Below are 16,399 nucleotides of genomic sequence, written 5' to 3' on the forward strand. Positions count from 1 at the left end.
GCAGTGACGATGCATCTCGAACAAGCCTGGTGTGTGTGTGTGTTTCCCGCTGCCCAGGGTTGCCAGGTTTTCACCACAAAACCCACCCAATTGCTACTCAAAACAAGCCCAATCGCGTTCCAGGGGGGGATTCCCCAGTAAAAATCACATTTGGGGGTAAAATATGTGTTTTTTGGCATGGTTGCCTACTAAAATTCGCAATATGGGGCTAAATATCACATAATTGGGGTCGCTTCATCCCGCGGACATGAAAAAACAGCCCGCGGCAAAACCACATACTTGGCAACATTGCCGCTGCCTCGCTAGCGTTGCTGAGAAAGATGAGACGTATATAGTGACGTAAGACCTGGCTCTGTTGTGGCTCTCAGCCCGTGGAAAAGCAAACGGTTCTTAGAAGGCTCCTCAGTCGAACCAACTATGAACTGGGACTAGCTCTGGCTCTGAATTAGCTCTAGCACTGCCTTGGTGGAAAAGGGGTAAATGAGATTCTGCTCCCTTCTGGAGCCTGTCCCTAGCGGCCAGTCGATGAATTGCAGTTTAAGTCACTTCCGTATTGGCTTCAAGAGAAACTGAGGGAGGTTGCCGCTTGATCTCTACAGATAAGGCAATCCCAGAATGCACTGCAACAAAATTGTTGACAGAGACGAAGGAAATATCATTTTATAAACATAGGAATTCAGGTTGAATGGGACACTTTTCCCATTCATCTCAATGGCAAAAAGGGTCCCAATCAACCTGAATTCACCCAGTAGTTCAACCTAATAAAAAATATGCAAATTAAAACAATATTTGCGTGTGCTATGTATTTTATGTGCTTAAGAGTATTTCAATAACTAAGCGACATACAGACGTCAAACACTTGTAGTTCTATTTTGAGTGCTATGCATGTTTGTGGTTATTAGAGTATTACCGGTAAGTTAACTTAGCATCATGTTAACATCAAAAGCTGGAGCTCAAAATTTGCAGGTGCTATGGATTTTTTTGTGCTTATTAGAGTGTCATGTTAGCTTAGCAAGGCTATTTTGTCATCCAGCATCTGAGTCGTATAGCCCCTCCCCTTTGGCTATGTAAGTAAAACTGTGACATTTGAGTGCATGAAGTTCTTGTTGGAATTTTCAGTGTAAACACTATTTATACTACAAAATGGCTTAGAATAGAAGCCTACACAAATAAAGCACTTTTGGTGTTCTGTATTTTTGTTATGTACTTTTTGTTCTTATTAGAGCATCATATCAGCTTAGCAACATGCTAATGTCAAACTATTGAGATTAACCGTGTTAGTTAAGTCTCTCATGCACTTCAAGGAGTGATATTTATTAACCGAGTTGCTGCCTATGTAGAGCGTTCCAAATCAATCACAGTTAGAGCAGAATAGTTCAGTGTGTAATGTGCCTACCAATTCCCAGGATGTGTGGATAGAAGTTTTGCTGCTCATTGCAGCAAGTATGCAGTTCAACAGTGCAAGTGCAGTAGACCTGCTTTTCCGCCCACTCTACCTCCTCATTCTATCTGCCTTTCTTTGTCTGTGTGTCTTTCTCTCTCCCCTCTTACTCTCTGCCCTTCTCAGGGGCAGATCAGAGTGGTAGTAGGAGGAGGGTCATATGCACTTCCTGGTTTTGGCTCACCGCCTGGTCTATTTTAAGTTCAGAGGCCTGAGATTTTTCTTTAGCGAACCCATACAAATCATGGATGTCACAGAGAAACAGCCCAAAGCAAAGGCCATGCTGTTCACATAGCGCTGCCATGACGTAGAAGAACAGATACCGATCAAGTGGCTTGACTTGCAGCTCATGATAATTTTTATAGTCTTCTGTACAAAGCCGGTTCAATGTTCCAATATCTCCTCATGAAACCAGATGGGACCTCTATATTGAATACATACATGGATATTACTGCCCAGAACCCTCAATTGACTTCTTTTCCTGACTTCATTGATTACTGCGGGAAAATAAACGAAACGTGGCTTCTGTTATTGGACTTCATAGATCTGAAAAAGCAGTATGTTGCTCAGGGTCAATAAATCAAATATGGTAAACTTCTCATGTTCAGATGATCAATGTCCTGCTGCTTTTGTGCCTATGGTTTTGCCCAAGCGTTATGAGGTGACTCACAGTGTCCTAAAATGAAAGCAAAACTAGTTGTTCAAATTCCTAAAGGTTTGTTTTTTTCTTGTTTCCTCTTATAGATGAGAGATCATCCACCACCCACATTTCCCGCTCCTTGGCTAATGATCTGGGTGGCTCTCTGGCCCCACTGATTGGTGAACGTAAAACGTCTGTGCCCGCCCACTCCAGCCAGCCAATGCTGTTCACATTTGACTTACCTGTACGCCACTCCCATAGTCCTCTGTCTAACAGTGCTCCTCAGGACTACCTCTTCCTCCATCAATGCATGAGCCGCAAAAGTGAGAGTGCACGGTAAGAGCCATGATCTCTGGGGATGTTCTCATATTACACCCCTTACAGCTTACAAAAAAACCAACAAGATATTGTCTTCAACACTGAAAGCACTTTGGCATAATCTTGATTATTATTTATTATAAATATGATTCTATTAAAATTGCTTATTAATGAAAATTAGCTAAATCAAGTGGTACAACTAACAAAGATCTCAACGTTGTTAAGTCTGTTCAAAAATTAGATCTTTTTTAGGACACGGTTAGTTCAGATTGTGAAATGCCATGTGGTGTGACAATACAAGGGATTAATACAAGGGAAATAAATACTAATAGTAAATAAACAATTGCGATTGTTAAAAATATTTTTTCCCTTATAAAATTAAGAATAAAATTACAATAATGATGATGATGATGCACATCAGTCCAGCACCTGTGTTTCCAATGATTCAGAGATGCTCCCTCAAACATCTCAGCAGATGGATCTGACTCTTCCATTCACACACATATTCATTCATGCAGAGTTCCTGCATCCAGAGACAGATTACCCTTAATATAAAGAGCTGTCATGTACTGATGTATGTTCCCTAGAGAACAATGCATAAATCAAAAATGTCATGACAATTATGCTGGATATTGATAAACCATAATGACAGAAAATAGTTGCTGATATCACTGGATTGCTCCAGTGGTGTGCATGTAACAGAAAGAATACAATGTGTGTTAAATGCTTACAAAATCTCACAAAACTGTCAATAAAAAATGACTGTCCCATAAAAAAAATGTATATGTAATATGGCAATGTTAATGTATTTGGTTTTGGCGGACTAGATCTGTTATGTGCTTGCTGCTGCTGTAGAGCAAGTATGGACTTACTGCTAATAGATAAACAGACACGCTGTTGTGAGCATGTAAGATATGCTGCTGCTCCTGCATAAATAGACATACATAAATCCTGTAGCAGATCTAGGCAGGTGGAGCTGGGGGAGGGTTTCAGGGGAACTGCAGGACTAGTTTACAGCAAACAATGAACCAGACTATTTAAATGCTTCAGATCATTTAAATGATCTGCAGAGGCCAATCAGCTTGAGCCATGCAGTAATGATGTGATTGCTTGCAGATTGAATGTATTTTACCTATCAGCCAGTGCCCTCAAGAGTTATATATATTAAGGCTGTCAAAATTAAGCGTTAACGTAAGCAATATATTTTTTTAATTAACCAATTAAAGCAGCATCCTTTTTTACATCATAATTTGGCTAACGTTACATTATATGATCACACTCTTATTCTCGCAAATGCTTTTAAAGCATTCAAACGGCACAACACAAACAAGAACCCGCTGTCTGTGAATGTCATGTCTGTGTGACTGACACACACACGACTCGTGTGCGCAGAAAGACGCGAGTCAGTATCGAGTTCTCTTTCGCTAAGAAAATTTTAGCTTTAATAAGGATTAATCTATATATAATTTATGCAGTTAAGACTGTAAAATGTTTGATAACTTTATTTAATTTCTGTATATTTCCTACCTGTTAGACAGGTAAATATGACATCTATTATAATGGATTGATGTGAAGATTGTTTTAAGTTCACTTGTTATTTTTTTAAAGCCTAATAAATGGTGAAATTGATAAATTTCAATTTTACTGTAATGTTGAATGTCTATCATTAATGTTTAAAAAAAATCAATTTCATCAAGACACTACTGGATACTAGCCTTCATTCATAAAAAGATGCCATTACAACAAATATTTAAAATATACTGTCTTTAAGTTGTTTCTACATTATTTTGGAGAGCAGCAGTGAAATTATTACAATATAAAGTATTAAAAACTCCCGATTTAATCACGATTAATTACAGAACAAATGTTTTTAATTGCGATTCATTTATTTGTTTCAATCAATTGACAGAGGGTGATTTGCATAATAGTAATTTCCCACGTTAGTAATGAGATGATATAAAGTATTCTTAATTGCCATAAAAATAATATTACAAGAAAAAACATTTGGGGTTGGGATACAATATGACCTGCATTTAAAACCAGTACAGACATAACAGTCTATAATGGTTTTAATTCTTGTCATCTGTCACTGGGATTTAAGATCATTTTACAGCGATATTAATGTTATTGGTTCATAAGCGAAAGAGTTTTCAAACTTAAACAAACCCCTATGAGACCTTCTTACAAATACGGTGACGTATTACAGTGCAGTGTTTGCAGAAGGATTCACTTACAGGATGTGCTCATCAGTCACTGCACCCTGATTCTCTTCCTTTGATTATAATCCCAGTGAAATAATGCCAAATGAAACAGAGTTGTGCTGTAATGCCTCGCGCTAATCAAACCATCACAAGTTTACTATACCCATCATTCAAAACTAAGTCTCTTCACACAAATATTTGACCTATCCCGTTAGTTCAAAACCTCCAGAAAGTAAACTAACTCTGTTTTATCCCATGTGTGCCAGCCATGCCAGTTTTACTGTGGGAATGTCCATGATATTCATCATTACCCAATACAGAGTGTCATAAACACTCCCCATCATTACTAACAGACAAAGCAGACTGTAAAAAAACTCTCTCTGTGTGAGCTATGCTCTGTAGGCTGAGAATCACTGCCTCCGGTGGTTGAGTCTTAACATTACACACATTTGTTTACTTATATCAGTATATACTGTAGTATCCAAATGTGCTGCATGCCATGGGATACCCATATGACTTACTACATTTTCAAAATATGCAGCATACACAGCACATTGAAATACTGTATAATGCAGTGTGCTCAACATGCGTAGTCTAATGAATAAAGTGCATGTAAATTTACCACATTGCAAAATAAACATTTTTCCTCAAAGATAATAGATGGATGTCACGCTTATACAACATAATGAGGTCATGTGACCTCAAAGCTAACAGACTTTTAGACTCGTATAGTGAATATACATAGTGTGGTTGATATTAAAAGATTTGACATATGGTCAGTTCAATGTCTTAAATATACAGCAGTGGTCAAAAGTGATGTCCCGAGGGCAAATATGAGGAAAATATATTTTAAATAGTTTAAATATCAGGGAAGAAACAACACTAGAAAACACTAAACTTGATTAAAGTATTTATCTGACTAAATTATTTGGGATAAAAGGCAAACTACGGCTACAACATAATCAGTTATTAATATTTCATTGGTTGTATCTTGTTGTTCATAATGTCTGACAGCCTGGCCAAAAATTGTGTCTGCACAATTTGACATGTTTCATTGCATTATCAGTAATAAAACAATTGACTCAATTACGCAATATATTTACGCAATATTTAAAAAAAAAAAATTTATCAAAGGAGGAAGATGTCAAATTTTCTAGGCCATTAGTTTGCCTTGTCAACATTTGAATGATTAATTAGTACAGTGTTATTTATAGCAAGAGCTATTCATAGTTTGGCTATAGATTAGATTATTCATTCGTTTGAGCTATTACAGAAGTTATGGATGTGTGAGAAAATCAGTGATCATAAAATAATGCTTGATTGGATGTGTTCTCATAACTAACCAATGGCATTTTGCCCCCGAAGGAGTGCCAGTTTCTCGCAGGCCTCGCGCAGCAGTCTTCTGGTGGGCAGTGACTCTGCGGTTCAAAGACTCACTCATGGATTCTCTCACTGTCTGAACGGCATGGGCGCCCAGCTTCACGGTTTCTACAGCCTACCCAAACCCGGCAAGCATCAGCAGGCCCCCTTGCGGACTGACTTGCGTGACGCTTGCTATGTTCTGCCCAGGGGTTACAGCTCCGAAGGGCCTTCTGAGCTTGAATCAGAAGAGGTCTACACCTTTAAGACCCCCAATAACACTCTAGCAGCCCCTCAAACCAATGAGCAGCGGGCCCTCGACAACTATGATTCACCCAGCATTCCTGGCTCGGTCTACCAGATCCCCCGCACGTTTGATAAGAACCACAATGCCCTGATGCCATCCAGTGCTGACTCCACAAACGCACCTCCTCCCAGACCTCCCAAACCCAGCCAGGGTTCAGAGACACGGTGGGGCGGCCCGCTGTCTGTGGGGGCTCAAAACGGAGAGGTCGCCACAGTGTCCGTCATCCCAAGGAGGAACACACTGCCGGCGGTGGAGAACATCAAGCTTCACAGAGGTACTACACATAATCTGAATGAGTTTTATTAAATCTGTTTATATTATTAGTCATGTCTCCTCTCATCTCACCTTTCCTCTTGCTTCGTCTAGTATCGCCGGCCATTTTGTTCGTTTCTTTTAGTCTTGCCTCATCTTTTTTGCCCTAATCTTTTCTTTTTGTCTCTTCACATCTTGCCTCATCTGGTCTCTCCTCTCATTTTGTCTCTATGTTTTAATCTTGCCTCTTGTCTCATTTTGTCCCCTCTCCTCTCTCGTCATCTCATCTTGTCTTTTATTTTTTTGTCTCCCATTTTGTCTCATTTTGTTTCATCTCTTCTCTCTGTCTGTTTTAATCTTGTCTCTTCTTGTTTCATTCTCATCTCTTCTCATCTTGTCTTTTCTCCGTCTGTTTCTATTTGCTTTGCTCTCGTCTTCTTTTAATTTAGCACCTCCTTTGTTTCTTTTAGTCTTGTCTCGTGTTGTTTGTCCAAATCTTTTCTTTTTGTCTCTTCACATCTTGCCTCCTCTTGTATTTTCTCCTCTGTTCTCTCTTTTAATTTTGTCTGTTTGTTTTAATCTCGTCTCATTTTATTTTAGTCCCCTAATCTTTTCTCTTTTTGTCTCTTCACATCTTGTCTCATCTTCTCTGGTCTTTCCTCTCATTTTGTCTGTTTTAATCTGGTCTCATTTGGTCATTTATTTTAGTCTTGTCTCTTTTTGTCTCATTTTTGTCTCCTCTCATCTCCTTTCCTCGTTTTGTTTAGTACAGTATCTTTTAGTCTTGTTTGTTCTCTTCATTTAATTTTTCGTCTCTCCTCTAGTTTTCACACCTATCCTCTCATTTTGTGTCGGTTTGATTTAATCTCCTCTTGTCTCAATCTAGTCTTGTCTCATTTTTTCTCCTCTCATCTCTCCTTTTCTGTTTTTGTCTCTCCTCTCATTTTGTCTCATCTCCCCTCTCTTATTGTTTCATCCTGTTTCACTTCTCATCTTGCCTTTTCTCCCTTTGTCTCTCCTTTCCTCTTGCTTTGTCCTTCCTCTCTTCTGGTCTCATTTTGTCTCCTCTTCTCTCCTTTTCGTCTAATCTCATCTTTTCTCCTCCTGTCTTTTCTCTTCTTTCATCTTGTTTTATCTAGTATCTCTTCTCATTTTATTATAGTCTTGTCTTTTACCCTCTCATTTTCTCTTGTCCCTCCTCTCATCTCGTCTGTTTTAACCTCTTCTTGTCTCATTCTCATCTTGTCATTTTGTCTCCTCTTCTTATTTTTGTCTCTGCTCTACTCAGTTTATTTTAACATCTCCTGTCTCTTTACTTGACTTGTCCTCTTCTTAAATACTTTATGAGCTCATTACATAAAGGCTGTAGATCAGCATTATTACCAAATTATTTTCCTCTCTGCAGCTGGCCACTTTAATCTTTCTGTTCAATGAATACTGTTTTTACCTCTGCTAACTTTCACTCTCGTTCTTTTCTGAATGTGTATGCCTGATTTGAAACCAAAAGGCAATCTGGTCAAGGTTTACTCTGCTCTGCTAGGAGGCTAATGAAATTCAAGCCATGCAGGCAGCCCCAGAATGGCTTGTTCCGGCCTGATAAGCAGTGAAAAAAACAGCAGACACAATTCAGTGATTTCCTAGTGGTTTGCGCTCAGCAAGGCCAGACTAGTGTGTCGGCAGGAACAGGAAGTGACCTTTTGACCATCCTCGCCTGATTCCCACACCTGTGCTTGGTAGCCATGCTTCCAGAGAGGCAAGTTGGGAGGTAACACGACATATGAAGAAAGGGCCACAAATAACGCATTTGTGTTAAAGCTGAATTTATGTAGGAATAAAACCTTGGTCACAAATCTGGTCTGATTTGAACGGAATGAACGTTATCGGCCGATAATTTATTGGTGGTCTTTATAAAGGCTGATCAGAAGAGTCGATCAGATGAGACAAAACTTGCGATACAATTTTCTATGCGCAGCTAAAATTGCTTCGCTACATTCTACCATTCTGGCAGTTCTACCAGGTGTCTTAAAAGGACAAAAAATGTGCAATGTCTTTGCGGAGACGACAACAGGAACCCTACAGCAATGACAGCAAGAAACTAGGGCTGTGAGATTTTGGTGCATTTCTTTCCCTCATAGTGGTATGCTTTCTTTCCTCCCTAAAAGCCCAAACTTAACGTCCAAATTAGGTAAATCAGTGATTGTCATAAAATATAGTCTACTGTTGCTAAACTGCGGGATGTGCTCGATAATAAAAAAGAGTTATTAAAACTGCACTAAGCCGCGAAAGAGATACTGTTCTCCAAGTGGCTTTCTGTGTGCGCGCTCCGAGACGGAGTAGAATATGCACAAGCAAAGTGAACTGTGAGCTTCGAGTTCGGGTTAAATACAAAAACAAATGGCAAAATACAAAATTAGTATCTCTCATTCACCCGCAATTAATTTGAATGTTATTTTTTATTACTTAGCCGGCCTGATCGGTGGATATAACCGCGAACCGTGCATATAAAACACACACACGTGTGTGCACCCCGAAGCCAGTACGTGCATCAGCAAAACTTCACCACAGACAAATCAGCATGTTCAAAACTTCCGCAATTGTATTTTTCTAACAAGGATGTTTTCAGCTCTGAAACTTACAGGATATTCTTATATTACGATGACCTTTTATATATCAAAAGCTTAAGGGAAAGTTGATTTCTCAATTCATGACCCCTTTAATAATCACCTCTAGGGAGGGAATGGTATATGTTGCTTGCCAATAAATAGAGTTGTCAATACTTTTTCATCTCCTAATTTTGTTATACTTAAAAATGCATTGTTGTTAAGAATAGTATCCGAGTGATACACTAGTGATCGTATCCGCCAATACTGCTTCCAGTGATCAGTAATAATCGGTGATCAGCCTCAAAAATTGCACCGTTACTTGAGTCCTTTATGACTTTTTTGGGTTCATAGTGGACATTTTCCCTGAACTGCTGATTACATGGCAGATTTGTTTTTACATAGACTTTTTTTTCTTTTCTTGCTCATACCCATTCCTGTATTTCAGGATCTTCTTTTGAGACCAGCAGTCACCAGAGGCCAGTCTACTTCAACAATTCTGGTCAGTCAGTGGAGTCTGTAAATGATGGCTTCAGCTCTTACCTGGTAAAGCAGCTTCTATAACATTTCTACTTCTTTGGGTCATTGACAAGAAAATGGTGCCATTTGAAGGGCCACTTAATTACATTATTTGATGTGAAATTTCCTTATCGTGCCTTATTTAAAAAAATTGGGTACAATTTCACATCTATCAAATAATGTGATTAAGTTCAGTACCCTGTTAATTATATCCGTAGTAAGTCATAAAGACACAAATGGCACCATTTCCTGATAATGACCTCATAACTCACAGAGTCACAAACTGACAATAACAAGTCTATTCAAACTACACAAGAACAAATGGTGTGTGTCACAGTGGTTTCCACCACTGATCTGGAAACTGTGTAAGCTGGATTGTTCTTCTTTCTTTTTCAGAGAACTAAAGCCCCATTGACCCGCTCTGATAGTGCCGGCTCTGAGGATAACTATGTGCCCATGAATCCCGGCTCGTCCTCCTCCCCTCTCAGTGCCGCCCTGGCTGACAGTCCTAAAAATAATTACATTCCCATGAGCCCAGGTCCTCACCATTTTGACTTCCCAGGATTCTCAGCAACGTTGCCGGCCAGGAAGGGTAGCACAGCATCACTATGTCTCCGACCTGGCCGACTCAGTGACGTCACACCGCCACCAATTAACCGCAACCTTAAACCTAACCGGACAGGTGGGTGGCACAAGCACAGCTTCCAATGTTTATTTACTGTCTTCGGTTAAAACCTGTAAATCTGGATTGCAAGAATAGATTAATTAATTGCACAATTTGTATGCACAAATCTTTTCTACATAAAACAAAGGTGATTGTTTGTCTGGGTTTGCAGCAAAACCAACACCTCTTGACTTAAGGAACAATGGCATCATTGATGAACTTCCTTTCAAGAGCCCCATCACCATGTCTTGGACAAGGCCAATGTAAGTGTGTCTCCCTGTTTAGAACAACATTGCAGTACTATTATTAAGAAATGCAGTAATAAAGTAAATCTACAAGCAAACCCATGATGAAATAATTAAAAGCTATTTGTTTATACCTCATTTTTGTCAGTTATATTGTAATCTTGTGTAACCAGACCTTTATAGTCACTTCATTTGGCCAAAGTCAAGGAAGAGGTCGTCTGACTGACATGCAAAGTGACCAACCACAGTTTGTTTTTGTTTAACATCATGGCAATGCACAGCATGCAACCGACCATATGCCATTCCTTCAATAACAGCATAAATGTTAGCGCAAATAGTGGTGCAACAATCTGTATTAAAACAGTACTAGTTGGAGATGTCTATAAAGTTTGGTCTCAGATTTTTAATCCATCTAAAATGAAAAAGCAAATCTTAATAGACTAATGCTTTCAATGGCTTGCACTTCATCAACATCCATCAGACTCGTCAGTACACGTCTGTTTGGAGCTCCCCAATTTTTAGTGCCCTAAAGCAACTCGGGTGATCCGAATACAATACTAAATGAAGTCGGCTGTGATGCTAGTGTCCGTACATTCAACCCAAAAATTATTCAGACACCAGATATAATTTTTTATATTTGTTTACTAGTGAGTGCAGGACACACTATAGTTAATTTATGTTGACTACCAGTAAAATTGATAAAAAATATGGGCCCATAATTATTCAGACACTTTGAACTGACCATTTTTGCTTCAGTGTTTTTTCTTTAATTGCTTATGCGACCTTTTACACCACAGACTGAACAAAATTAAGCATCGCTTGGTAATTGGTTGACCTAAATTGGTATTATCTAATTGTGTACTTTAAATTTAAGCTGATTGGATTATTGTAATCCATTACATACCTTTCTATCAAAATTGTCTGATATTATCAAGATGAATTTGTTCTGACACAGTTTAACTCAGTTCTTGTTATATTTTATTACCATTTTCTAAACTATAGCGAATAAACTGTGATGATGTGAGAAAATGTTGAAGGTGTCTGAATAATGTTTGGTCTGACTGTACATTGTGTGGGTGATTGAATCGAGATTGCGATCTTTTACCGATTAATGAAATGATTGAGTGATTACATTTTGCTTTCTGTACAGGCCTTTGAACTCCATGTCGTCACAGCACTGTCGGCCCATCTCAACCCAGAGCATCACCAGCACTGATTCTGCAGACAGTGAGGAGAACTATGTGGCAATGGTGAGGGAATGACTTCAGGTTTAGCATTTTATTCACTCAGGATGTGATGAACTGGCATCGATGTGCATTGGAGATAGAACCTCAACTTTGTAGTTCTTCAAGATGTTTTTGTTGTTGATGTTGTTTCATTCTCTTAAGCTATTTCTCAAATTACATGTTTTTTTTCTGCAGCAAAACCCAGTGTCTACCTCCCCAGCGATGAGTGGTACCAGCAGTCCTGCACCCAGGAATTGTGGTAATGTGGACTATTTGGCCCTGGACTTTCAGCCTGGCTCCCCTGGCCCACATAGAAAGGTATGTCTAACACACTGAAGCCTATATCAACAAAAAAGGTCATCATCAAACGCTCAAAATGAGTCCTCAGTGGACACCTTCAGTATGCTAAGATAACCAAAACCATAAGATAACATGTTAAAACTGTTTCCTGTGCACTTGCAAATCTTTTGCTTTAGAATTTAATTCTCTTTGCCCCTGGATTACACATTGTCAGAGGTTATTGACTAATTACAATAGACTTCCATAATTGATTGATGTTGCCTCATGAAATGTTATTGGTTGAGAGTGAACTGTACCTGGAATTATTTGACAATCAAAGATGGATTTTTACAATTTAATAATATTAACTCTTTCCCCGCCAGCGTTTTCGAAGAAAGTTGGCAGCCAGCACCAGCATTTTTGATCCTTTTCACAAAATTTCTCACAAAAGGCCCCTAGAATATTTTGATGCATGAATATCTGAACATGCAATATATCAATAGAAAGAACAGACCCTCTGCTTTTAAACAAAAAAAAAAGCTTCATGCATTCCTTTTTTTATCAACACTTGAAGTTTAATTTTTTTTTAAAAAAGCAACATTATGAGCAAAATGAGAAAATAGTTTTTTTTGTCAAAAACGATGACCAAAACATAGATGGACAGATTGAGTTCAAACACCCCCAAAGCTCTATAGCTCGTCCTGGGTCGACATTTCATTCGGCAGCATTAGGCAGTTTCGATTTATATGCTTTTTAATGTTGACGATCGCGTTATTTTACATATGCATCTGGTTACATATGCTATCGCTTGTTTCTGCTTCTTCTTCTTCTTCACATGTGTTGATTCTGTAGTCTTTCAGAAGATGCGTAAAAGCGAAAACACAGTAATTTTCGTCAATAGCAGGGAAAGAGTTAATAAAATGTATCTTAGAAATAGCATCACGTCACATCCTTTCACAATCTGTACCATATTTTATCTTTCTTATAGCCGTCCACCTCTTCAGTGACCTCAGATGAAAAAGTGGACTATGTCCAAGTGGACAAAGAGAAGACACAGGCCCTTCAGAACACCATGCAGGAGTGGACAGATGTGCGACAGTCAAGCGAGCCGGCTAAAGGCATCAAGTCCTGATGATGTTCAAATGTTCACACTGAATGTGTTCCTCCCTGTCACTCGAAATGCTCTTATACCGTTACACCGTGGACTGATTTGCCTAGGACAAAATAGCAAATGAAGCACCAACTAAAGCCATAGATCCAATACTTTTGGACTTTTGAAGACAAAAACCCCACTGAACCTCCTGGACTGTCATGCCATGCATGTTAGACATGTTTAACTTTTCAAAGTTCAGTGCAACCAAACTTTAGCTACTTGCTCTCTATGAGTGTAAGCGAAGAACTATAAGTAGTGAATCTTCTGTGGTATTTGAAATGTTGGAAATCATATTTAAAACTATTTAATGGTGATGTGTGCAAAATATTCAATGTTAAAATACTTTCATCACAGCGTAAAAGTTAGAGAAAACTAAAGTTGCTTTTTCATCCGTCGGGCCGAACGGTTCTAAGAATGATAAGGAACTGTTACAGTTATAATTCCACTTGAGCTTGGTTTGGTACGGCACGATTACGAACCATTCTCAGCCCTGAATTCTCAGCATGTTATATCTGAACATCCTCTATGCTGTCGCTATTTACATCTCATTCTGTTGGCAAACTCTTGCTTTAACAAGGCAACGACCAACGCATTTGTATTACATTCCAAAGAGCTGTTATCTGTCCCACAGTGGAAAACAAAACCATATCCGTACCGGCTGGGCCGGATCGGCATGGAATGGAACGGTTAAACAATGAGAACGGTTTTGCCCGACGGTGGAAGCGTGGCTTAAGAAAGCCATTTGTAGTTTGATCCCCCTGAAAAATGTAAACTCTGTGACTCTATCATTTGTTTGAGTATCCTAAACAGCCTGACATAGCAACACTGGCTCAACCAATGCCATTAGTGTTCAGAGAATTTGTTTGAATCTCAAGTCTTGGTGGCGCTAGTTATGCAGAATACACACTTCAACTTTAACAGTGTTACAAAAGCAGAATGGCACTTTAAGCAAAAGATTTTCTGAAATCATGGAGGTCTGCCTTGCCATTGCAGTTTTTTATAGATTCGTCAAAGAGAGAGGATCATTGTTTTTCAATTTTGAGTCAAGAAATGTAGGAAAAGTTAGAAATAGATTCTTGTAGTTTTCGCGTCAAAAGACTGAGTGTTTTCACACTTGCTCTGGCAGTGGTTCACATGAATATTGGCTTATATGTGAATGCAAAGCTAGACCCCTTTAAATCAAACCAAAAACAGATCATCTCAGGAGGTGGACTGTACGTGTAAGTTTGCTTATATTATGCATTGGAAATGCAAAGGTAACACGGAACAACAAAAATTGCATTTCATTTTCATACATAGGGTCTTAAAAAAGATAGTTCACTCAAAAAATGAAAATCCTATAACTTTTTTTTCTTGCATGTAACATCTAGCCGTCCTTTTTTTTAAGGACCTTGGACATTCTGCTATATAACTCCTTTTGTGTTTCACACAGGGGTTTCACAATATACTGGTATGGATCAAATTAAATATTCATGTTAATACTGCACGTATGACCATATCGTAAATATTCCATATGGTTGACACTCTAACACAGTAGATGGCAGTATTCCACATTAATGCTGGTTGCCACCCATCATGAAACATAAAAAAGAAGACAAAACACTCTCAAAAAAGTTAGCTCACCAGTGTGGGAGTTTTTGGATTGCGTAAAAAAGAGACAGAATATCCTAATGCAGAAAGTGCCGATAAACAGAAGTTCTTTTTGTATAGTTATGGTTACATAACTCTCTCTACCTCCCTACACTCATATTCTGAGTATGATTCATTTCCCAAAAAAGAGAGAACACAAAATAAATTTTTAAAAGTAAATACTGAAGATATCACGAAAATATAGTGGGTTTTTTTTTTTTTTTGGTCATGATATTTCGTATTGTGACAGGCCTAAAGGCCCGTTCACAGCAAGGACGATGACTATAACTATACAGATTTAATAATCATTCTAATTCAGTGAGAATAGGGAATGTTATCTGCCCCACAGACATTATTGAAATAACTTTCAGATAGAGCTGCACGATTCTAGATACATTTTTTTGTGTTTAAATTAGAGATCACGATTATACCACGGTTCTGAACTGATAACTAAACAAAATAACATAATTTACTAAAGTTTCTGACAAAATGTTAATCTATTCTAAATGTTTAATTAATCTGAATTATTATTATTATCATTATTATTTGCTTGGTTTAAATGAACGATTCAATGATAAATACAGTCACTTTTCACCACCTGATGGCGTAACGATGTAAACGTTACAATCGTTATTTGAAGCACCAAATTACTTTCAAAAAGTGATTTGCTCTAATTTGCTCTATCAGTGTTTTTATCCGATTCCGAACTATAAACTTATATTATAATAAGAATATTTGTAACAGAAATAACGAGACTGTGTTTGAAAAGACTGCTGGTGAAGCTGTTTCATACCTATACATGATAACTGCTCTCTCTGTCTCAATGGCAGCACCAACACAGATCTGAATGTTCCGGGTTGATTTTGTCTAAGGTTTAATAGACACGGGTGAATCGTTGTCAATTATGAACAAGATTGCATGGGTGTTTGAATCAAGCGATCATGATCTTTTAATGATTAATCGTGCAGCTCTACTTTAAGATCGATTTTTTTTCCAGCTGATGAATGGTCGAAACATTGACAGCCAATCAGAATCCACCTGACTTTAAAAAGCTTAAGCATTAAAAGCGGCAGAAGACAAGACTGCAGTGCATGCTTAAAAGAAACAACGTTATTGTGCGTTGTGTCAACGATAAAATAGTTTTCATTAAAGTTATCGTTCTTAGTGCAAACGGGCCTTTTGATCATGAGAGTGAATAAATTGTCAACATTTTTATTTTTGGGTGAACTATTCCTTTAGGCTTTCAGCAATATGTCAGAATGGTTACAGATCTAAAGACTTTTTTAAAGGCAACGCATACTGAGGGCACGTTTACACGACAATGATGCACTAGTTTTTCCTTTGCGTTTTTCCCATACAGCTGACAACGTTGTCAAAACGATCACACGGATCCACAAAAACGCTTATCCATTAAAAACGCTGTATTCTGCTGCCAGGCCAGTAGTTGGCGATGTCATTTTGTAAAGAAACATTACGCGCCTATAGACTGAACACGTAATACGCATGCGCATGATGTCACTGTTTTTGTAGTTTTACACGGAGACAATAACAGTATCGTTTTCAAAA

At 38.4% G+C, this 16,399-nt stretch overlaps 1 protein-coding gene across 1 annotated transcript in view; it reads left to right on the forward strand.

Moving 5' to 3' along the window:
- gab2 (GRB2-associated binding protein 2) overlaps window positions 1-14,975 on the forward strand; it is a 76,193-nt gene extending 61,218 nt beyond the window's left edge. Inside the window, exons 3-10 of the mRNA XM_079823985.1 lie at window positions 2,186-2,417; window positions 5,966-6,540; window positions 9,567-9,664; window positions 10,034-10,319; window positions 10,474-10,564; window positions 11,697-11,796; window positions 11,968-12,090; window positions 13,040-14,975. Of these exons, the coding sequence (XP_079680111.1) occupies window positions 2,186-2,417; window positions 5,966-6,540; window positions 9,567-9,664; window positions 10,034-10,319; window positions 10,474-10,564; window positions 11,697-11,796; window positions 11,968-12,090; window positions 13,040-13,183 (1,649 nt within the window). The 3' untranslated portion in view covers window positions 13,184-14,975. The remainder of the gene's footprint in view (window positions 1-2,185; window positions 2,418-5,965; window positions 6,541-9,566; window positions 9,665-10,033; window positions 10,320-10,473; window positions 10,565-11,696; window positions 11,797-11,967; window positions 12,091-13,039) is intronic.
- The last annotated feature ends 1,424 nt before the right edge of the window (window positions 14,976-16,399 follow it).

Source organism: Gobio gobio (assembly GCF_949357685.1).
Source record: "Gobio gobio genome assembly, chromosome: 8".
Taxonomy (NCBI): Eukaryota; Metazoa; Chordata; class Actinopteri; order Cypriniformes; family Gobionidae; genus Gobio; species Gobio gobio.